This window comes from Chrysochloris asiatica, unplaced genomic scaffold (assembly GCF_000296735.1).
Source record: "Chrysochloris asiatica unplaced genomic scaffold, ChrAsi1.0 scaffold00078, whole genome shotgun sequence".
NCBI classification, from domain to species: domain Eukaryota; kingdom Metazoa; phylum Chordata; class Mammalia; order Afrosoricida; family Chrysochloridae; genus Chrysochloris; species Chrysochloris asiatica.
The window spans coordinates 9874827-9899047 of NW_006408596.1; the positions used below are offsets into that span (position 1 = coordinate 9874827).

Here is a 24221-nt window from a genome sequence, read left to right on the forward strand (position 1 = left end):
TATGAAATATAGGAGAGCTAGAAGAACCAACAAATCAATCTTAGATGAAATACAACCAAAATGAGCCAAAGAAAGGAAGCCGGAGAGACTTTGGCTTGCCTGTGTTGGCCACATCATCAGCAAAGACCAATCTCTAGAAAAGTTCATCATGGTTGGTGATGTGGAGGATGGGCAAAAGCAGGGTAAGCCCTTGGTAAGATGGGTTGGCACAGAAGCTGAAACAGTGGACTCAATCATAGCAGCGACCATGAGGCCCGGCATAGGATGGCGATGTTGCCATTTCTGTTATACATACAATCACCATGAGTTGGAACCAACTCAATGGCAAATAATGACAGCAGCAAAGAACGGGTGAACCAAAAAGAAACTTACTTTTCTGGGATCCTAAACTTCAAAATCTCTTCTGTTTCCACAGAACACCCAACTGGTCCCAATGCTTCTTCAGAGCTCAGCTCAGAACCAGGACCTCTAAGCTACAAAACAAGTGCCACCAATACCATGAAACCATAGACACGTTATCATTTCTGTTCTTATTCTACAGAGTTCTAATATGTTTAGTCATTTGGGTTCCAAACTGGAGCATTTATAGTGAGGCAAATTAAAGCAGAAAATTGACAAGAGCCATAAAGGTTAATTATATTACCAGAGGCCAACCAGTTGGACATCAAGTCAACTCTGAATCATGGAGACGCCACGTGTGTCAGAGTAGAACTGTGCTCCTTAGCTTTTTCAATGACCGATTTTTTTGGAGGTAGATTCCCCAGGCACCTCAAGGTAAACCTTCTGGTTAGAAGCCAAGCTAATGAACTGTTTGCACACCACCCAGGGACTTCAGTTGCGTGAATAGTTACCAATTATTGGACATCTACTGCCTGATGGACACTTTACTGATAGGAGACTCATCATCCACTAAATGACCCTTAGACATTTAGACTCCAAGAGGGTGAAAAACACTTTTCCCAGGGACACAAGAACCAGGAGGAAATGTAGGAGGTGGGAACATGAAAACCTGTGCTTAGTGCCTCACCCCTTTGTTATTGTTAAATTCTGACTTTTATATAGCAACCCTGTATAGGGTTTCCAAGGAGCAGCTGGTGAATTTGAACCACTGACCTTGTGATTCAAACCGACCTTGTGGTCCAGTGCTTATCTTACAGTGCCACACTAGAACTCCTCCTCACCCATTGGAGGTATTAAAAAAAAAAAAAAAGCTGGTTATTTTAACAAAGAAACAGCCATTTTGTGTGGGCGATCAGGGTGCTCTAAATCTCCTGCATTCCCAGAGATAGTTGACACAGTACAGTATCTAATATGCACGTTGGCTTCTTGAATCATCATGAGAAACTACTGTGCTGTGTTCTCTCCCTTCTTACTAAATCAGAGAAGTATGTGATACATTTTTGAAATCTCAAAACTTGGACAAGCTGATGAGTCCTGGCCTTTGTTCTTGAGCTGTGATCTTGAACTAGCTCTTAGTAGCTCTGGGCCTCTTTTTTTTCATTATTGTGATTGTTCTGGATGGTGAAGGTTAAACCAGTAATCTCTGAAATTCTTTGAATTACAGGAAGTTTGGACCAACTCTTATCTCTTAGAAGACCTTGGCTCTGGAGCCCAGATTCCATTAGTGGCTGAGAGCGCCACCTGTTGATTCAGATATGTAGGTGAGGGTTTTTTTTAACTTCCTCATGGGCCCAGACAACCCACTTTGCAATGACAGTTTTGACCTTATAGGGTTGGCTGGTGGTGGTGATGGTTATGTGCCGTGGAGTTGGTTCCGACTTATAGCGACCCTGTACAGGGTTTCTGAGGCTATAAATCTTTATGGGAGCAGAAAGCCTCATCTTTCTCCCGTGGAACAGCTGGTAGTTTCGAACTGCTGACCTTGCAGTTCACAGCCCGATTCATAACTACTATGCTACCTGGCTTGTTTTAACTCCTTAAAAAAAACTTTAAATGCTGAGAGTATGTACATTTTCCTGGGGGTAAATGTACATAACTTACATCTTAAATTTCCTCACCAAATTTAAGAATTAGAGTTAAGAATACTCTAAAGAAATGTTAGGTTCAAGGCAGGGATCATTTATAATATAAACATGGATCTGAGACTGTGACTTTATATGGGAAATTATTTTACTGAGTTACCTCATCAGTAGTAATGGAGATGAGAAACGTACCTCAGAGGTTTTCTAAAAGGTTGGAAGGAGAAAGCTCATGAAAAGTGAGTCTGGCAAAAGGAAATGTTATCAAATTATATAAGGGAACTTCCTGAGAATCTTACAGCAGTTGGATTGTCAGCTTGGACAGGCTGGATTCTGGTAGTAACCACGAATCCCAGTGTTGTCTGTACCAGTTAACAAGTCTAAGCTTTCCTGAACAGGTCATGCAGTTAAGAGTTAATTTTCATATACTTGTCTTTGAGAGGTTTGGGAGCAGGACTGTGAACTGGTTCATTCCGGGTTGACCCCTTGCTGAGAATTTGTCTTTCTACCCCAAATATGAAGTCCTGGTGTGGTGCTGTGTGATCAGCACTGGACTGCGAACCACAAAGTCAGCAGTTCAAACCCACCAACTGTTCCTGGGAAACCCTATACAGGGTGGCTATGAGTCAGAACCGACTCGGCGGTGCTTCAGATATACTGAATCACAATCTACATTTTAACAAGATCCCAAGACAGCTGAAAAGAATCCTCTCGGGATTGTGTTAGAAGTAGATCCCAATTCGGTGTCTCTGGGATGGAAATGTAGTTGCTCAGCTGAGGGTCAATTCCGAATGAACCTCTTCCAAGTCCTGGTAGGGTGATAAAACCAAAACAGGTAGCAGCTAGGTGCTGACACTTTGTTGTTATTGTTAGCTGCCGTCTAATTGGCCCCTGGTTCATGACATCCCTATACATGAAGTGTTACCCTTTCCTGAACCATTCGCATTGCTGAGTGCACATCCGACCACATCAAAACCACCAACAACAACAACAAAGAGCAGACCCATCTCCATGACGTCCATTCTGACTCAATCTGTTACAGAGTACAATTACTTCCTAGCGTTTTCTTGGCTGTGATTGTAATGAAAGCAGATTACCAGGCCTTTGCTTCCTGCGTACCTCTGGGTGAAGGAGACCTCGTGGCACTGCAGGATAAGCACTGGTCTGCCAACTGCAAGATTGGTGGTTCAAATTCACTAGCCACTCTGTGGGTGAAAGATTAGATTACCTGCTCCCATAAAGAATTGCAGTGTTAGAAACCCTATGTTGTTAAGTACCGTGGAGTCGGTTTAGATTCATAGCAACCCTAGTCAGGGTTTCTGAGGCTGCAGATCTTTATGGGAGCAGAAAGCCTCATCTTTCTCCTACGGAACAGCTGGTAGTTTTGAACTGCTGAGTTTGAGGTTAGCAACCCGATTCGTAACCACTACGCTATCAGAGAGACACTAATGATCAAGAATCGACTTGATGGCAATAGTTTTAGTTTTTTTTGTTTCCGTGTCACTGGGTGGATTTGAACCACCAATCTGTAGGTCAGTAGTTGTGTCCAAACTGTTTGTGTGCCTTAAGGACCTACCCAAAGGAGTTTGTCTGGAATCCTTATAAAAAGGACAAATCATTGCTACACGGATATCTAAATGTGTTCCAGCTAGTTTCCTTGGCATACCAAGCCCAACCTAAGTAAAGAGAGGCTTTCTGCTCCTGAAAAGATTGGCAGCCTTGGAAACTTATACAGGGTTGCTTCAGGTCCAAACAAAATCGATGACTTTCAGTGACCAACAACAGCTATTTATAGGAAATGTCTAGACTAGGCAACTCCGTAGATACCGAAAACTCATCTAGGACTAGGGCGAATGGGGGTTGGAGGATAAAAGCTAACGTGTGCATTTGCTTTATGAGTGACTAAAATGTTTACAGTTTCTTATGGCGATGGTTCTACCTGCTTCTATGAGTATACTGAAGCCAGTGAGATGTGCACTTTGTGTGAGTCCAAACGATGTCCCAGTAAACTGTCCCCTGAAAACTCATCCACTGAACGTCACACTTGTGGGTAGTGTCAGCTCCTGAACTCTGAAAACACAAATGTCAGCGTCTGCCTTCTATTCCACCAGGTGGCGGATTTTTAAATAAGGCCAAACCAGGGTCACTGAGTTGATTCCTGGCAACCCCACATGTGTCCGAATGGAATTCCTCTTTGTAGGGTTGTCAGTGACTGAGACCTTTTTAGGAGGCCCTGGGTAGATTCAAACTTTTAACCTTTCATTTCGGGCCAAGCACTTAACTATCTGCACCATCAAGAGACTCCTGGTGGCAAATTCAGTAATCGGTAAAAATCGTAGTTTCCAGAACATAGAATGGTTGTTCCTGGGGAAGAGGACCAAGACTGAGGGAGGTGGACAGACAGCTCAGTTTTCAAGATGCAATTTTATTGTGTGTTTTTTTTTATTTTTAAAACTAGTATTTATTATTTTTCTATTAAAAAAGACTAATTAGTTGTAAAAAAAATCACCATCTGTGCTTCTGACATAAAGATAAGGAATAAAGTAGGAATCAAAACTCTGTGTACAATATCATTTGAGCTTTGCAAAACAAAAATACATATATATATACACACACATAATATATATGTAGTCCTGGTGTGGCACTATGGGTTAATTTGCCATACTGTAAAGCTGTTTGAACTGCAAGGTCAGTGGTTCAGGCTCACCAGCTACTATATATAGTCCTGGTGTGGCTCTGTAGGATCAGCACTGGACTGTGAACCACAAATGTTGTTTTATATATATATATATATATATATATACACACACACACACACACACACACACACTTATATTTGTTGTTGTTAAGTGCCGTTGAGTTGGTTCCAACTCATAGCGACCCTGTATAGGGTTTCCAAGGAGCAGCTGGTGAGTTTGAACCACTGACCTTGTGATTCAAACTGACCTTGAGGTCAAGTGCTCGTCATATGGCGCCACACCAGGACTCCATTTATATAAAACAATATATATCCAACTCGACAGCACTTAACAACAAGTATATGTATGTACATATACACACACTGGTGGTGTGGTGCTATAGGGTGGTTCAAACCCACCAGCTGCTCCTCACAAACCCTAGACAGGGTCGCTATGAATTGAAACTGACTCCATGGCACCTCACAGCAACAACAGTAGCATACACATAGGAACTCAGCAAAACACTGAATTTTCTAGTGATGATAATGATTATTGCTAGATTGTTGTTGTTGTTGTTGTGAAGTACCGTCAAGTAGGTTCTGAACCATTGTGACCCTGTCTAGGGTTTCAGAGGAGCCGATGATGAGCTTGAATCATTTGTAGTTCAAAGTTACTTTGCAGTGTAGTGTATTAACCCACAGCACCACATCAGCACTCCTATTGCTAGATTGTTGTTGTTGTTGTTGTTAAGTGCCATCGAGTCGGTCCCGACCCATAATATTGCTAGATAGCTGTGGTTAAGTGTAATTTTCTTTCTATCTGCATTTAAAAAACATTTTTTCAAAATGAGCATATTATGTTTATAATTAGGGAAAAAGCAAATGTTCTTTAAAAACTAGCATTGTCATCCTAGGAGGTACTTTGCCCCAGATGTGTTAGGAAAGCCCTTGCTCTCACCTAGTCCCTCTTTCCTCAGAAAGTAAATACACTATGGTTGTCAGCACCCAGGCCCCGATTTTGGCTTGGGAAAACAACGTTTATTTTGACCAACAGAGACAACCAATAGGTGAGCCATCAAAGAGGATTTTCTACCTGAGTCATCTGTTTGGCTCCCTGCGGTTCTCCTCCTGGGTGATTCAGCTCCTGCCTTGCCGGTCCCAGGATGTTTGTTATTTTCTTCATGAAGTTGGAGCAAAGGGGCAGTTCCAGTGGTCCTGATTTAGGAGGGTTGATTGTAAGGATCTTTCAGTAACATCAGGAATAACTTGAAATTGATTTTAGTGGGAGTATTCGCACCATTAAAACACCACAAATCACACATAGAAGGACCTCTTCCATACCCCCTCCCCAGAATCTAGTTAACCGTTTACCTGCACTCTGCTGGGCTCTTCATTCCCTCTCTGCAGTCCTGGCTCGACGTTTTCTTAAGGACCTGGGTGGCCATTTTCCTGATCCTTCTGCCAACAGCATTTTGCCTTGTGGGAGTTGCTTTACCTTCCCATGGTTCTTTGTCACTTAGAGACCCCAACCTACAGTTTCCCGGTCACTAGTGGAACTCACCAGCTGTGACTCACCGTGAGTCAGAACTGACAGGACGGCACTTAACAGCAATAACGACAGTCCTAACAGAAGACCTGAACGCTGCTCAGAAATAGTGGACTCATATGATAACTGTCCATTTTCCATTTTCCCATTTCATCTTGTCAACTTCTTCTTGTACCTTTGTGTGGCTTCAGGAACTTTCACGAAACAGTACCTGCATACCAAGCCTCTGTTCTGAGCAGAGAACAGAGGGAAGTAGACTATGGTGGTGTATTGGAAGCTTTCGCAGGCTTTCTTCTTTAAAGAACAAGCCAGGTTGGTTCTGCCCCTGTTCCTTGGCATGCCAACTGGTGGGTCCCAGTGTCATCAGAGGGGACGCCAGGGGATGTTGACATCCATGTCTTTTTCCTCTTGAAGTGAGATATTTAGAGCTGGATCTAAGGGACCAGGCTCATACCAAGCTGCTCCCCACTGGCCTTTCCTTTCTAAAGCCCCCAAGAGGATAATCTCTAGGTTGAGCCAAGCAGCAGGTTGTTGCTAAGAAACCTTTCACAACTACCTCTAGGGAGGAGACCAGGACAAGAGGAGTAGTGGAGCAGAAGTAACAGGTATAAAGATACGTTATTTGAAGACTTCAGAGTCCCTGGATGTGGAAGTGCTGGCTGTGGATCCAGGCAGGAGTCCTGGGGTCTGTCCCTCCCTCCAAAACTGTTCAGACTGATGCAGCTACAGATCTGGGTTCCAATGGTGACTCTACTCTTCACTTGTTTTGTAATGTAGGCTCACCGAGCCATCTGTACAATGGGTATGGTAATGCCAGCCACTCAGGTTGTGATGAGACCTAATGAACTAGGATATGTAAAGTACATAGGCCAAAGCCAGAAAGAACCTACTGGCAATGCATGGCAGGTGAAAATGAAATAAAACCGAAACAGGTCCATGTAGCAAGCTAAGCAGAGAGACCTGATCGTCAGGTTCAAGATATGATCACAAGATTTAGGAGCTCTGACTTGGTGTCATTTCAAATTATAGTCCCCAAAGTGATGCCTTAGGTCTATAAAGACCATTGTCCTTTCTTGTTCCCCTTCAATTCTCTGTATCTTCACAGTACTCCCATGTAGTGGGCATTAGATCCGTTTTGCTGATAGAGAAACCAGGGCTTTAAAAGGCCTTAGCGGGGACTGCAATAGTAAACCCCAACTCAATGGTCACTGATACAGATAGGCCGAGAGTGGCCAGAAATTCAAACACAGTTCTCGGGGCCCTGGGGCCAGTGTGCGAACCTATATTGGAACTGCAGAGACAGGTATTTCCTGTCTCAGCTCTGCCCACACTGAGTGGTAGAGATGCTCTGAGCCCAGACTTGGGACTATTGTGTCTGCTGGCCCTATGACACCCACAGCAGCCAGACCCATATCCCGTCCGCTCTGGCAGCCTTTGAATATGGGACAAAATTGGAGCTTTATTTTTGTGGACTTGGAGTCAGATAGACCTGGGTTCCAGACCTGGTTTTATCACCAACCGGCTGTGTAACAGGGTGTTTTACCTCCTTATCTGCAGGTTCCACATTTATGAAATGAAATGGCCTGGTTCCTCAGGTCCAAGGGTTGCAGGGAGGGCCCAGTGAGGTTAAGTGTCTAAAATTCCTTTGGGTAAAGGGCCCAGTTATGAACATATGCAGATGTATTATTAGTGTTTTAAAAGATACTGGATGAGGTTGAGACTTCTGGGCTGGCGAGCTGGTAAGAACTGGACAGTGACTCAGCATAACTGTCAAGAGGGTTGGTTCTGTGCAGCGCCTCATGCTAGGCACCCTTGTTTGTCACTTTGTCGTATTGTGGTGCTTGCATGTTGCTGTGAAGCTATAAGCAATGCCAGCAATATTTCTAATACTCGTAGGGTCTCCCATGGTGGACAGGTTTCAGTGAAGCTTCCAGGTTAAGACCAGGAAGAAAGGCCTGGCAATGCACCTTTGAAAATTAGCCTGTGAAAACCCAATGGATCACAGCATAATCTTGTCTGTTACAGTGCTAGAAGGTGAGTCCCTTAGGTTGGAAGATACTCAGAATACACTGTGGCTGCAATGGGCTCAAACACACAACCAGTTATAAAGGTGGTGAAGGACTGAGCAGTAGTAGATCCTGTTGTTTGGCATGGGGTCACCCTGAGTCAGAGCCAAATCTTTGGCAACAGGTACCATGAGAGCAGCAAAACATGCCAGATCCGTATCCTTAGCTGAAAAGCTTGCCACAAAGTACTTTTTTGATGAATACGAATGAAAGTGACTTGGTGTTTGATGTTGCAGTTTCCTGGCTTTTATGGTAAACACCTTCCATTCTCACTGAATGCAAACAGGGTATTAACAAAATCAGTTACTGGCAAGCTTTCAGCTGAGGTTATGGATCTGGAATTTTTTGTGGCTCTCATAGGGAACTAGAGGAAAGGCATGGTTTGCCTGTGATATCACTTATTTCAGATCACAAGGTAAAAGACAAAAAGCAAGAACTTAAGAGAGAAAGAAAAGGGGGAAACTTTATCGAAAGCTAGCTGGAGTGTTAAAATACTGAGTACAAGAACCAGGGAAAAGAGCAAAGATGCACGGTGTCACTTTGCGGTTCTATTCACTGGGAGACCCAGTTTTTAAAACTGGTTTCACGTATTGAGGAAGGAACTATTTGAATAAGGGGCAAGAGAAAGAGTCTTTTTCTTAGTAGCAATTTTCATTTTGTTCCCCATTTCATAATGAAGATTTTCAAACGTACAGAAAAGTTGTAAGAATGTTATAGTGAATACTTATATACCTATATTAGGAGCTCTGGTAACCTAGTGATTATGAGTCAGGCTGCTAATTTCAAGGTCAGCAGTTTGAAACTACCAGCGGATCTGTGGGAGAAAGATGAGGCTTTCTGCTCCTGTAAAGATTAACAGCCTCGGAACCCCCTATGCAGGGTTTCCTATGAGCTGGAACTGACCACAACACATAATTACCACCACCACCACCACATATACCTATATATGTGTTGACTTCAAAATGTCTATGGGAAAAAAAATCCATTAAATTTCCATTTAATTTTTCCATGAGTTTTTATATACTTCCTGGAGCCTACAGTGACCATTTTATAATATTCATTGCATTTTTTTAAACAGGGAAGTTTCTCATGAGTCTGTTTCAAGTGTGGGCTGTTGAGGATATCCTACTCAGCATTCCTTTCCCTTAGAATGGGGAATGGGATGGGGGCGTGGCAGGAAATAGAGGCTTTCTAGTCCCGGATTGTAGTTTTCTGGAAATCTGGGCTGGCGAAGGGCAAACTGGAAATCAGAGAGTTTTCTGAGCAGCCAGGCCGCTGCTCTGTTGGCCATGACCCTCACTGTGTGGTCTCTGCCCGTTAATACGAGACTTGGCGTCTCGTGGCTACGTTTGGCTGGAAGATCTAAGGGATCAGCTTTCCCTCACGCTTGGCCTGCTTTCGTTTTGCAAAGGCTAGAAAAGGCCGTGATGGCGGCCCAGGTCGTTTGCTCTGCGCCCAGGAAAACGAATGAGAATCCCCACAGCCCCTGAGACTGCATGGCGAGGGGGGCCCTGAATTCTGCGAATTGGCAGCTCCTGACGCTATCCCTCCTCTCCCCCGCCAGCTCCGCAAGGTTTTGCGGCCAGTGCTCCAAGCCCGGCGGGGGTGCTGTCCTGCGGCAGCTGCAGGGCTGTGCCTGGATGTCCCCTGGACTGCACACTGCTGTCCCTGGCGGAGCTGGGTGCGCCCAGCGGGAGGCCTCGGATTGGGCTTGGGGAGGGACCAGTCTCAGGGCTCCTCCCCGAGCGAGCTGGTCTTGGTGCGCCTGGGCGCGTGTCCTTTGCATAAAGCCCTCCTCTCCAACCAAGGTAGAGGAAGTTGGGCTCCCGCCTGCACGGGAGGCGGGAGGGAGCCGCGTTCTAGTTGTTTTCCGCGAGTGGGAGCGAGCAGGCGGCTTGAGGGCTTGCGGGCGCCCTCCCAGCTCCAGCCCGGGTGCTCCGGAGGGAAACTCCTCGTGGGAAGGGAAGCTCAGTGCAGCGGACACCGAGGCTCCCCAGACTCAGACTTCGGGCGCGCCGCAAGCATCCTTCGTGGGAGTTGCGGGAAGTGGGACACCTTTCCTGTTCTAAGGAACCCGGAGAAGCTTAGAGGGCATACACTCAGCCCCACCAGAGCCTCCGCTTCCTGAGGGACCCTTGTTGGGATCTGAGGCGACATGGCCGCAGGCGGTCAGCCTCTGGAGCCTCGGATCCTCCTGTGCCTTGGGGCGCTCCTGGCTCGCTGGGTTGATGCAGGTAAGGGGTCAGGATCTGTAGGGGAAAGTTGAGGTTTCCCAAGTGGTAGAGAAGGGGAGAGCAAGTACGTGAATGCCCTCCAACTCCACCCCATCCCGGGAGGGTCTTGGATTTCCTGCTGGGAGCCTGGCCTGGCTCTATGGGAAGGAATGTTCCGGGACTTTTGATGGAGAGCGAGATAACCCCCGCCACCCTGAGGGTGGGCAGCAGCGGGTGAGAATGCTAAAGGACAGCTGGTAGGTGATAAAGAAAGTGAAAAATGTCTGGGGAGGGGGGTTCGCGGGGGGTGCTGAGCTGAGGCTCAAACTCCTGGGCTCTTTCTTTATTTTTCTCCCCACTCTGCCCAAGGTTGAACTCACCTTAAATCTGTAACCTGTGAATTTTGGTACGAAGCTAGACGAACGAACAAGTGAGGTTAACTCACTGAACGCTCTTCTTTGCTGCTTCACTCTTCTATTTGTTTTAAAACAAACTTTATTTTGCAATCATTTCATACTTAACAGAAAACTTCCCTAGCTCTTGAAATGACTGGGAAAAGGTCTTAAATGTTTCATTTATCCAAGTACTCTGCCTTGTTAGGAAAAAATAAAATAAAAAAGAAAGAAAAGAACGTGATTTTCAAAAATAGAATGTAGAAGACTGGAGAAATGGTTTTTAAAATTATTTTTTAATTTGCTTCTTCAGCTAATGAATTCGTGAGACTGCTGGGTGATGCAAATGGTTTACTGTTAAGTTGGGCATTGCATCCACCCAGAGGTGTCTAAATCTGTGGAGCGGGACTCTGTGAAACTCATAGGGTTTGTTAGTGGGAGCTGACTGCATGTCTGCTGTGTGCAGGGCAGTCTGACAAGCAGGGAAGGGCTGAAGAAACTGGGTTGGAGAAAAATGAGGTGGCAGGTAGCTTGCCAAGGATGCATGTGGTGTGCTCACTTCTGTATTGTCCAGTTCTGCAACCTCCAGCTGACCACTTCTTGTTGGAGGTGGATGGCAAATTGCTTTCTGAGCTTCCTAGCAGCAAGTGTCAAAAGTTCCTAATAGTTAAGCTCTCACAAGTTTTTTGTTTGTTTGTTTGTTTAGCTACCATTTAAAAATAACATTTCCATAATGTAAGTTTCTAATGTTTCTGGAAAATTCAGAAGACCTGGCAACACAAGTCTGCTTTCCTACCTGAAATTAAGCAGGGACCACCACCTTTTATCTAAGATGTTGTTGTTGTTATGTGCCGTGGAGTCTGTTCCGACTCATTGCAACCCTGTACAGGGTTTCCGAGGCTAGAAATCTTTACGGGAGCAGAAAGCCTCATCTTTCTCCCGTGGAACAGCTGGTAGTTTCGAACTGCTGACCTTGTGGCTCGCAGCCTGATTCGTAATCACTACGCTACCAGAGCTCCTTATACATGGACCCAAATTTGTTTATAGTACTCATCTCTTCTTATGTTATTAAGGTGTGATGGATTCCTTTTATATGGCCTTTTCAGCTCTAGCCTTGTAACTCTCACCAATTGGTTGGTTGTGGCTATGTACATAATGTGTTTGTGACTCACCTGAGGGATTGGAATGCATGCTGATAATTCAAATAAGGTGCATGGCACCTTTGTGTGGGTGGGGCAATGCAAATAAAGTGTATGGACTAACTAGGCAATTGGTTAGTTTCACATATCTGTAAAAAAGAGCCAATCCCAGAGCAGAAATGGAACCTCAGTACCACCAAAAAGAATGCCCTTTGGATCCAGCGTCCCCAAGTCGAGACCCTCCTAAACCCAGGATCCAGAGAAAGCTTTAAAACCAGAAATGGTATGAGTCAGCAGTAAGCAATGGTAGAGGAATGGTGGCAGCAGAATCAGGAGCCCTGTTTGAGACAGTGCATTGGGCTTCATGGCCCATGGAGCAAGGTGGTTACAGTTGGCTTGTCAATCCACAGAGTGAGAGAGCTGAGGGCCTTCATGCTGGAGGTTTCCTGGTACAGTCAGTTGCCTCTGGGCACTTACAACTCTGTCCACTTGCCCAAGCAGGACAGAGGCTGGACCAAGAAAGAGATCTGCCTGCATGCGCAGACTGAGTGCTATCTTGACTGAAGAATTGTATCCTGAGTTGTTTCTGAGCCTGAATTGTAACTGTTTCATCTTTGTTGTTGTGGTCAAGTGTTTTCTAGTTCGTTCCGGCTCATGGGGACCCTGTATAGGGTTTCCAAGGCTTTAACTCTTTGCGGGAGCAGAAAAACCTCATCTTTTGCCCACGGAGCAGCTGGTGGGTTCAAACTACCGACCTTGTGGTTTGCTTACTTTTTAGTTAACCTTGTCGTTGTGGTCTGTGAGGTCTGTGGCATTGCAGTGAATTATTAAACTGAACAGAGGATTAGAGAGTGTCGAGGGAGGGACAGCTGGCATCAGAATTGGGAAGCAGGTTGGAGAGAGGAGATTGACTTCTACCTTGTAGGAATCAGCTTTGAGCTGATGTGGATGACGATTCTCTATGTTCCTTCATGAAGTGAGGGGAATTCAGTTGACTCCAACACTGGTTTTACAATTACCCACCCCAGGCCTTCTTCCCTCATGGACATTGCTTGCTGCCACCTCCTACATCTGACTCTCTGCATACTGTGCTGGGGATAGGTAGGAGGAGAATTCTCAGGTGACCACCGATAGAAGTTGAAGGTGATGGTAAAGTGTTCTCCCTCCCCAGCCCTGCCCAAGATGTCTGCATCCTTGGTGTCACCGTAGGATAAGCACTGGACTGCTAACTGCAGGTTGGCAGTTCAAACCCACCAGCCGTTCCATGGGAGAAAAACGAGCCTTACGCTCCCTTAAAGATGTACAGCCTCGGGTGCCTTATACAGGACTGCTGTGAATTGAAATAGCTCCAGTGTCTGTCATAGATTGAATTTCACACCCCGACACACACACACACCAAAATGTGTGTTAACTTGGTTGAGTTATGATTCTCTGTGGTTTGGCAGGTATATAATGATGGCCCGCTGATCGCAAGGTTGCCTGGTCAAACCCACCAGACCCTTCTCAGAAACCCTATACGGGGTCTCTGAGTCAGAATCAACTTGTCAGTGCTTAACAACAACAGCAACATAATGATATAATGTGGAGGTCTATGTGATAATCCCCCAGGATGTGATCTGATGTGATAAACCAGTGAAAATGATGGGCTGCAATACGCTAATCCCATTACATCACTGATCGGATGTAAGGGAGTTTCCCAGAGGTGTGGCCTGCAGCTTCTTCCATCTTACAAAGATAAAAGGAGAGAGAAGTGAGCAGAGACTATGGGACCTACTCCCACCAAGAAAGAAGAGCTGGGAGTGCAGTATGTCCTTTGAACTTGGGGTCCCTGCACTCTGAAGCTCCTAGATCAGCAACAGATTGATGATAAGATACATGGAGATTGCCAGGGAATGCTGGATCTACAGATACTGGAAGGAGACAAGGGCTTTTCTCCAGAGCCAATGAAGAGAGAAAGTCCCCTAGAACCATCACTCTGCCTGTGGACTTGTAGCCTCCTAAACTGTGACAGAATAAACTTGTGTTTGTGAAAGGAATCCATTTGTGGTATTTCTGTTGTACGCAGCATTGAATAAGACAAAGGTGGGGAGTTTGGGTGGCTTACTGTCTACTCTGTTGCCTTCATTGTGGATCTCAGAGTCCTCGGGATGTCAGAACCATGGCTAGCATCAGCATGTTGGAATGAACTGACTTTTATGTTGTATGGCGTTGTGGGTTAATGCACCAGACTACAAAGCCGTTTGAACTGCAAGGTCGGTGGTTCAAGCTCACCAGCTGCTCCTTGGAAACCCTATACAGGGTCGCTATAGGTTGGAATCGACTCGATGGCACTTGACATCAACAACTGCTCACCTGGTGTGGCGCTGTGGGTTAATGCGCCAGATTGCAAAGCCGTCTGAACTGCAAGGTCGGCGGTTCAAGCTCACCAGCTGCTCCTTGGAAACCCTGTACAGGGTCACTATAGGTCGGAATCGTCTTGATGGCACTTGACGACAACAACTGTTCACCTGGTGTGGCACTGTGGGTTAATGCGCCAGACTGCAGAGCCGTTTGAACTGCAAGGTCAGTGGTTCAAGCTCACCAGCTGCTCTGTTCACCACGCAGGGAAGCTTCCTCCACTGGAATATCTACTTCTTTGGTGCACAAGCCTGGTTTACCTCTTTGTATTGTGACAGGGGGTGTCCTGAGCTTGGAGTATTTTTATTGTTTTTCAAATTGGTAGTTGTCTTGAGGGACTTGCCCTGCTCATCAACGCTAAATGAAGTTATTTATTTTTATCACTTGTCCCCACAAATTGCAAACCCCAGGTCAATCTTGGGGAAAAGTTGCAGTCAAAGCTATAAATGTTTAGGTGTAATCCCAACTCTATAAACGATCACACAAGGACAGCATTAGAAAATAGTCCTTTATGGCATCTTCTGAATTTAAAGTTGGGGGAGCACCTGGGAAACTGTAGACACCAGACGAACAACTTCTAGGAACACAACCTGTTACTATATTATTTCTTGTCACCATTGTGTGGAAGACCTGAGTAAAACTTGAGGCTTGGACACCAGAAACCTGAATAACAATCACAGCTCTGTCAGTGCCTTATATGGCAGTGAACACTTAAGCTTCCTGACCCTCAGTTTTCTGTAAAATGAGGGTTTAGACTGTTAAGAATGAACCTAGTGCACCATGCAGGAGTACCTAGATCTTTTCCATGCCAGACATCACTAGTCGATGACTGTCTTGTTCTTCACTGAGACCAGACTCAACCTCAAATCCAAGTACTCCAGCAGCCATATCTCTGGACAAGATAGTCGTTAAGGAGAATCCCTTCAGCTTCAGTAGTTCAAAAAGAACTGAGTGAGCAAAGACTGTAGGAACAATGAAATGCTTTATTGTGTGATGCTATTTTTCTGTTTCTGAAGGCGAAGACAATGCTAGTTCACATGCCAAGATGAAAGTTTCTGTAAGGCTTTTCCAAGCTGCCATTCCTTTACTCCATTGCCAAAAAGTTAGGGCAGGGGTAGGTCTGTAGCTCTCCTGAACACAATGAATCTGGAACTTCAAAGTTTATAGTTCTCTCCTCAGTGAGGACTGCCTTCTGGGAACTTGGGTTCTCAGGCGAATCATTTAAAAACAATCCTTTCCTGGGTTATTGTTTGTTTGTTTCAAAAATGGTTGTTCAAAAGCATTTCATCCTAACATGGAATTTCTTGTGCTAGTAGCCTTCTCAGCCTTTCAGCAAGGGACCTCAGATTTTTTTCCCCTCACCTTGGCTTGACTCTAAAATCTTGGTTAGTATTGTGATCAAGATGGCAAGAGAGTCAGAACTTCCTGTGGACCCAGGCTGCCTTCAGATCTTTCAAAGCCAAACAAGAAGCCAAATGCAGATAATAGGTACTCTTCCTTTTTATAAATGAGGGAGGGGTTCCCAGAGGCAAGTGTCAATGAGTTAATTTTTTATACCAGCTTCATTGAGATACAATTTTCATATAATAAAATTCATCCTTTAAATAGCACATTTTAATAATCTTTGGTATATCCATAAAGTTCTGTAGCCTTTGCTACTAACTTACTCTAGGATATTTTCATCACTCCCCAGCGCCCAGCCCTAAACCACCCCTAATGCACTTTCTGGCTCTCTAACGTTCGTATCAGTGGGATCATCTAATATGTCGTCTTGTGGTCTTTTGTGACTGATTTATTTGACATCCTAATGTTTTCAGAAGCTCATCATTCATTTGGAATCTTACTGTGGTTTTTATTTTTAATTTCTACAACGATAATGTTGCTGTACATGGGGTTGCTATGGGTCTACGCTGACTTGACGGCATCTGACAATAACAATACCAGCCACAATGAGTATCATTTCCTGTGCTCATTGGCCCTTTGTTTATCTTTTTTACAGAAATGTCTGTTCACATCCTTTGCCCATTTTTGAATTGTGGTGTCTTTTTACTGTGGAGCTGCAAGACGTTTCTTTACATGTTCTGGAAACAAACCTCTTATCATATAAAGAATTTACCAGTATTTTCTCCCATTTGCATTTGTTGTTTCCCTTTCTTGATGGTGCTCGATGAAACACAACAATTTTTAGTGTTGATGAAGTTCAGTTTCTCTGCTTTTTTCTTTTGCTGTGTATGGTCTTTAAGCATCATACCTAAGAAGACATTGCCTAACCGAAGATCACAAAGATTGACCCCTTGGTTTTCTTCTAAGAGATTTATAGTTCTAGCTCTTAACATTCAGTTAGGTCTTTGATACATTTTGAGTAAATTTTTACATGTGATGTGAGGTAAGGAATCAACCTCATTCTTTTGCATGTGGCTGTCCAGTTGTCCTAGCACCATTTATTGAAGACTGACTCTTTTTTTTAATGAAGTGTCAACTTACACAAACCTCAGTATGGTCACCTACTTTGAGAGTGTCTCTAGATTCCAGTCCTACCCTGTTACCTTCCCTTGGACCAAGCCTCTTCCTTCTTTGGGCCACGTTTTCTCATCTGTTGAATGTGATGGCATATGTCAAAGATTGCTAACATATTCTGCCCATTGTTCCTGCCCCTGTGGTTTCTGTGTATTCAGGCATTGACGAGGAAGGAAAGTGTGATGCTTTGCAGCAAAATGGGCTGCATTTGCTTCTTACTACCTAGTAATCCTGGTATGGCGCTGTGGGCTAACGCGTCAGACTGCAAAGTAATTTGAACTGCAAGGTTGGTGGTTCAAACTCACCAGCTGCTCCTTGGAAACCCTATACAGGGTCGTTATGGGTCGAAATCGACTCGACAGCACTTAACAACAAAACAACCTAGTAATGGTCTTATGCCAGATTGGTTACCCTTAGTGCAATCAGTCACTAGTACGCCATACAACAATCAGTCCAGCTCACTCTGATATGCTCATGAGAGCTTAAGGTAGCCCTCCCTAGTACAGTGGTTCTCACTCTAGTCTGCATCAGATTCCTCAAGAGGGCTTGTTAAAGCAAATTGCTGTCCTGCTGGTCTCCTCCTAGAGTTTCTGATTTACTGGATCTGGACTGGGACCTGAGAATTTGCGTTATTAACAAGTTCCTGGTGTGGTGCTGTAGAATAAACATTGGCAACAAGGACTCCTAGTGTGGCGCTGTAGGTTAAGCACTGGGCTGTGAATCACAAGGTCGGCAGTTCAAACTCACCAGCTGCTCCTCAGAAACTCTATACAGGGTTGCTATGAGTCAGAACCAGCTTGATGGCACTTGACAACAACAACAAACAAGTTTCCGGGCAGTGCTCTTGCTGTTGACATTTGGATTTCAGGTCTCTTCCTTATGGACTTTTGAACATGCTTTTCCTTCTGCTTGGAAACTTCACCCTTCACCTTTAGTGTATTTCTTCCATCTTCTCTTGATGCTTTCTGTATCATTCAATAATTTGCCCAGAGAATCTTTCAATAATGAAAGTTGAGGCTTGAATTTTTTCATCAGTTACCCCAGCTTGAGAAATGCTGAGCATGTTCTTCCTTTTTGGTTTTCTGATTCCAGATCTTTGCACATTTTGTTACAATATTTGGCTTTATCTTCTCCAGCTGATCTTTGAAATTTTTTGTTCAGCTCTTGGACCTCCTCATTTCTTCCATTTGCTTTACCTTTTCTATGCTGGAGAGCAAGTTTCATTGTCTCTTCTGACATCCATTTTGACCTTTTCCTTTCTTGTCTTCTCAATGACTTTTTGCTTCCTTCATGTATGATGTTCTTGATGTCATCCCACAACTCTTCTGGTCTTCGGTCTTTAGTGTTTAATGTATCAAATCTGTTCTTCAGATGATCCCTAAATTCATGTGGGATATATTCAAAATCATATTTTGGCTCTCGTGGACTTGTTTTCATTTTCTACAGCTTCAGTTTGAATATGCATGAGTAATTGATGGTCTGTTCCACAGTCTGCCCCTGGCCTTGTTTTGACCTATGATATGGAGCTTTTCCATCCTCTCTTTCCGCAGATATAGTCAATTTGATTTCTGTGTATTCTATCTGGCAAGGTCCATGTGTATGGTCATCTTTTATGCTGTCTAAAGAAGGTATTTGAAATGAACATATCATTGATTTTGCAGAATTCTATCATGCATTCTCCAGCATCATTTCTATCACCAAGGCCATATTTTCCAATTACTGATCCTTCCTCTTTGCTCTCAACCTTTGCATTCCAGTCACCAGTAATGATCAATACGTCTTGATTGCATATTTGATCAATTTCAGATTGAAGAAGTTGGTAGAATTCTTCAATTTCATCCTCACTGGCTTTAATGGTTGGTGCGTAAATTTGACTACTAGTGGTATTAACTGGTCTTCCCTGTAGGCTCATGGATATTAGCCTATCACAGACAGCGTTGTACCTCATGACTGATCTGGATATGTTTTTTTTTGACAATGACTGCAACACCATTCCTGTTCCAAATGTCATTTCTGGCATAGTAAACCATGTGCTCATCAGATTCAAAATGGTCAATACCAGTCCATTTCAGCTCACTAATTCCTAAGAAATCGATGTTTATGCATTCCATTTCATTTTTGACAACTTCCATTTTTCCCAGATTCATACTTTGTAAATTGCATGTTCCGATTTTCAGTGGATGTTTACAGCTGTTTCTCTTCATTTTGAGTTGTGCCCCATCAGTGAATGAAGGTCCTGTGGGCTTTTCTCTCACGAGCTTTACTCCAGTTGCATCATCACGGTTAACTCTGCTTTGAGGAGGCAGCTCTTCCCCAGTCACATTTTGAGTGCCTTCCAACCTGAGGGGCTCATTTTCTGGCACTATATCTGACAGTCTCTGCTATTCATAAGGTTTTCAGTGACTAAATATAAGGAAGTAGTTTGTCACTCGTTCTTCCTAGTCTGTCTTCATCTGGAAGCTTATCTGAAACCTGTCCACCATGGGTGACCCTGCTGGTATTTAAATAACTGGTGGCATAGCTTTCAGAATCACAGTAACTCACAAGCCATCACAGTATAACAAACTGACAGACGAGTGGTGGATCAACACTGTATACTGAGGGAATAGGTATGATCCTTGAAGTGAAGACTCCTTCCCTCTCATTTGGTGTTTTGAAGCTACTACATCCATAAGTATAGGTCAAGTTCATCAAATTGTAGCAGTTTACTCTTGGATCCTTTATCAAACTTCTTTATCTTCTTCCAGTTGAGCTCTGGCCATCAAGCCATCGAAGCTAGGTCAAATGGGTACTGTCTGCAAGTTTGGGCATTCTTGTGTGTTTCTCCCCACTTCATATTACATGGGTGCTTCACTCTCAGCTCTAGCCCTCTGTGGTCCATGCTCATGGGCTAAGGAGTTTCCAGGTCTCCCCAAACTTTGGACCAACTAGCCCTTCCACTTCTCTCTCTCGTCTCAAGGTGTCTGTGGAACGTTGTTGAACTCAGCCCATATCTTCATGACTTCCACTGACATGTAGATCAACCTGGTCACCGTTGAGCTTACATCCCTGCTCGTATATTCCCTTTGAGTTTCAGTCTTGGAGGGGCGTTTATCCTGAAGGGATTTGATTGCTTGCTTTTACGGCTTACTGGCAAACAGCTTGCTTATTGTTGAAGTAGCCAACCAGGCTGCCATTTTTATTTTCGTTTTTTTTCCTGCTGGTCTTTCTTTCAAGAAGTATCTTCTGTTCCTCTAGCCACTCTAGGCTGCTCTGTATGTCCTTTCAAGTGGGAATGTCCCACCTCAGAAGGTTCTGGATAGGGCTCAGGATTCTACCTAAGGTCCTATATACTGCAAAGGCTCTGTGAGAGGCCTATTTCACTGGGCAAGTTCTAGAACCCCTTTTAGGTCTTCCAGTCAGTTATAGGCTAAAGACAGGTTTATCATTTTCTGTAATCATGTTTCCTGATATTTCTTTCTATCTCACTCAAGTGTCTGTGCTACAATTTACTGCTTTCTTTTGTTATATATTTTCTAGTATATTATTTTAATTCCTTGTTATTTTATCAATTCCTACTAGTCCATCAGGGGAGTGTGGTGGCTCTGAATAGTAAGCAGTGGACTGTAAACTGCAAGTTCAGTGGTTTGAGCCCACCAGCCGCTCCACAGGAGATAAATGAAGCTTTCTGCTTCCACAAAGATTTACAATCTGGGTAACCCTATGCATGATCACCAGGAGTCAGAACTGACTAGACAGCTTTTGACAATAACTAGTCCATCAGAGCCCTGGTATAGCACTGTAGGATTATCACTGGACAGCTAACCTCAAGCTCAGAGGTTCAAACCCACTAGCCGCTTTGTGGAAACCCTATACAAGGTCACTATTTGTTGGAACCGACTCAAAGCCACTTAACAACACCTAGTCTATCAGATCCCAGTGTGGCTTCCTGGAGAAGCCTTCCCTGACATTACCCCAGCTGGGCTAGGATCCCTTTCTTTGAGGCCTTATCGTGGTAGACATCACGTTGGACTGCGCTTGCCTATTTAACTCCTGATGTTTCTGTGGCTCACTATTGGATGGGGTCAGTCACAGTCAGGATAGTTGGTCAGTACTATGAGCCCATTTCTGCTGGGAGCTGCTGAGAGGGCTTTAAGTGCAGAGTCACCTGAACCTGGGATGGAAAGACAGAGTTGGAAGAATGTGGAGACAAACCCTCATCTGACTACCCCTTTGGATTTCTGGGCAAATAAAACAACCTGGGTTCTGTATCATGGTGTCTAACCAGCAACACAACACAACAGTGAGTACTTACTGCTCAGGGTACTAGGGTGTCTGGGTAGGCAGCTCTGCTGATGCTGCCTGAGCTCCCTCTCATGTCTGGGGATCGAGCCAGGATCTCTGGCTGGAGAGTGAACCAGAATGGCAGCATCTGGAATGACTGGGATAACACATGGGTCACTTCCATCCTCTGGGTCCTAACCTGGGCGATGGCGGAAGGCAAGAGTGAGTCATTCCTGTTACATATACACAGTAGAAGCCTCTGCTTGTACCACATTTGCTGACATCCCATTGATCCAAGCCAGCAAAGTCAGGGGAGTTCAGGATCCGAGTGGGAGTGCCCTACACACTAATGGTGGGAGAGAGGAATGGTCCAGGCTGTGATTATCATCTTCCATAGATTAAGGACAGTCACGTGGTGGCCAGTAGACAGGAGCTCTGCTAGCGTAGTGGGTTCTTCGTTGGGCTGCTAACCACAAAGTCAGCAGTTGGAATCTACCAGCTGCTGCGCCTGAGAAAGATGAGGCTTTCTGCTCCAGCCTTGGAAACCCCAGTCAGTGTTGCTGTGAGTTGGAATCGACTCCACAGCACATCACCACCACCAGTGGCCAGTGGAGTGTTGCCAAAAGGTTAGGTGTTTGAGTCCACCCAGAGGTAACTTGGAAGAGAAGTCTGGGAATCTCTTCTGAAAAGTCTATATTCAATCGATCTGGAAAATTCTGTGGAACACAATTCTTCTCTGCACATATGTGAGAAAAGACTCGACAATACCTGGTCCTGTCCTGTAATCCCAACAGCAGGGTTTCTGTGTGTTAACACATCTTAAAAACATACAGCTGGCTTTTTTGTTGTTTGTTTAAATTTAAGATCTTAATCATAAGAACTGTTTCTTGCTCTTTTATGTGGAGATCAAGACAGGTAGTAACACTGTTGTGGTTCCTTGTACAGACTTGAAGGCTGTCGTCATTGGAGAAGTCCACGAGAACATTACTCTGCAGTGTGGCAACATCTCGGGGACCGTGGGCCTGGTGACTTGGTATCGGAATGACTCGGAGCCTGTCTTCCTTCTGTCCTCGAATTCCAGCCTCCCATCAGCTGAAGCACGTTTCTCTCTGGTGAATGCCAGCTCCCTGCACATTGAGGCGCTGAGCCTGCAGGACGAGGGGAACTATACCTGCCGGGTGATCCTGAACGAGACTCAGTGGTTCACAGTATGCCTGCAGATGGCCAGTAAGTGGAGTGGGCAAGGAGCATGGAGGAGAGGGACATGGTTGGCAATATGGGGCTTAGTCACGTAGTCTGGGTTTTCTTATCTCTGTCTCTGCCACTTATAAGCAGAAGGACATTTCTCATACCTGCATGAAGAGAATTCTTGTCTCATAGGTTCCTTGTGAAGAATAGGTACCACTTGATCTACATAAAGTGCTCTAAATGACTCTGGGTATATTGGTTAGCTACTATTTTTGGTGGTGGTGGTTATGTGCTGTGGAGTCAGTTCTGACTCATAGCGACCCTGTACAGAGTTTCCGAGGCTATAAATCTTTATGGGAGCAGAAAGCCTCATCTTTTTCCCATGGAGCAGCTGGTAGTTTTGAACTGCTGACAATGCAGTTTACAGCCCGATTCGTAACCACTTTGTTACCAGAACTCCTTTTAGTTCATTGTTAATGCCATTCCTGGTAATAACATTTTATTACGCAACAGAGTCACAGAATAACAATCCATTTAGACTTTGAGTTTCAATCCTGGGACTGTTTCTTAGTTTTGTGTTACCTTAAGTAAGTAGCTTGACATCTCTGAGCTTCGCTTTCCCTTATTTATCAGGTGGAATTCATATGCAGCTTACCTTCCCAGGTATAAGGCTCCTAAGTACATGGTTTGGGATTAACTACTATTCCTATGACTCTTTCTTGAAACAGTTTATTGTAGCTTTCAATATATAAGCATGAATTTAGAGCACAGGAGTGCACTATGGCCTGTGGACATATCTGGCTCCAGATGTTTTTTTTGCCTTTTTCAAGAATTATAAGTTTTTAAAAATTGTGTTGTTGTTGATCATCTATACAACCAAATATACCTGTTCAGCAGTCTCTGCATGTACACTTTGGTGACATTGATTACATTCTTCAAGTTGTGCAAGTATTCATTACCTTTTAACAGAAAAATTCTGAAGATTACTATTTTATGACATGTGAAAGTGATAGGAAATTCACATTTCAGCATCCCTAGATAAATTTCTGTTGGAACACAGGCACTCGCTGTCAGTTACCTATTGCCTGACTGCTTTCACTCTACAGTTAGTGTGGAGTCGGGGAGACAGAGACTGTGGCCTACAGTGCTTAAAATATTTACCAGCTGACCCTTTGCAGAGAGAGTTTGCTGACTTTGGTATAGTCTGATGACTCATATTCTATATCTGGGGTGTATGGTAATGGGAACATTTAATGGTCTCTTTGCTCTGTACAGTTTACTCTTTTCTGTGTGAATATGTGTATGATGATAGGAATGAGCAAACAATTGAGTGCGTACTTTCCAACGAAAGCTTGGCAGTTAGGACCCACCCAGAGGCGCCTTGGAATAAAGATCTGGTGATTTACTTGGAAAAAACAAAACAAACAATCAGTCATTAAAAGCCCTGTGGACACAGCTCTACTCTGATACATGCTGAGGTCACCGTGACTTAGAATTGACTCCATAGGAACCCACTTGTTTGTTTGCTATTTTTAAAAATACATACAAGGGGGCTTCAAGAAGTTCATGGAGATAAAAGTTAATGGAATTTCTCCATGAACTTTTTGATGACCCCCTCGTATTTATTGAGAGCTTACTGTATGCCAGGCACAGTTCTAGGCATGGGGACATGGGACAAAAGTTGACAAGATTCCTGCTTTCATAGAGCTGACATTCTAGTTTGGGAAGATGGACAATAAATGCATAAGACAGTATCAGTGTGACAATTCTGTGCAGAGCCTTAACATGGGGCGATGTGATTCCCTGAAGTATTTTAAATTGGGAGGTCAGGGAAGAACTTTTAG

General features: G+C 44.3%; 1 protein-coding gene across 1 annotated transcript in view; it reads left to right on the forward strand.

Moving 5' to 3' along the window:
* The first annotated feature begins 10423 nt into the window (after positions 1–10423).
* The window catches only part of VSIG10 (V-set and immunoglobulin domain containing 10), a 59001-nt gene continuing 45203 nt past the window's right edge, over positions 10424–24221 (forward strand). The window contains exons 1-2 of the mRNA XM_006865506.1: positions 10424–10502; positions 22135–22416. Of these exons, the coding sequence (XP_006865568.1) occupies positions 10424–10502; positions 22135–22416 (361 nt within the window). The remainder of the gene's footprint in view (positions 10503–22134; positions 22417–24221) is intronic.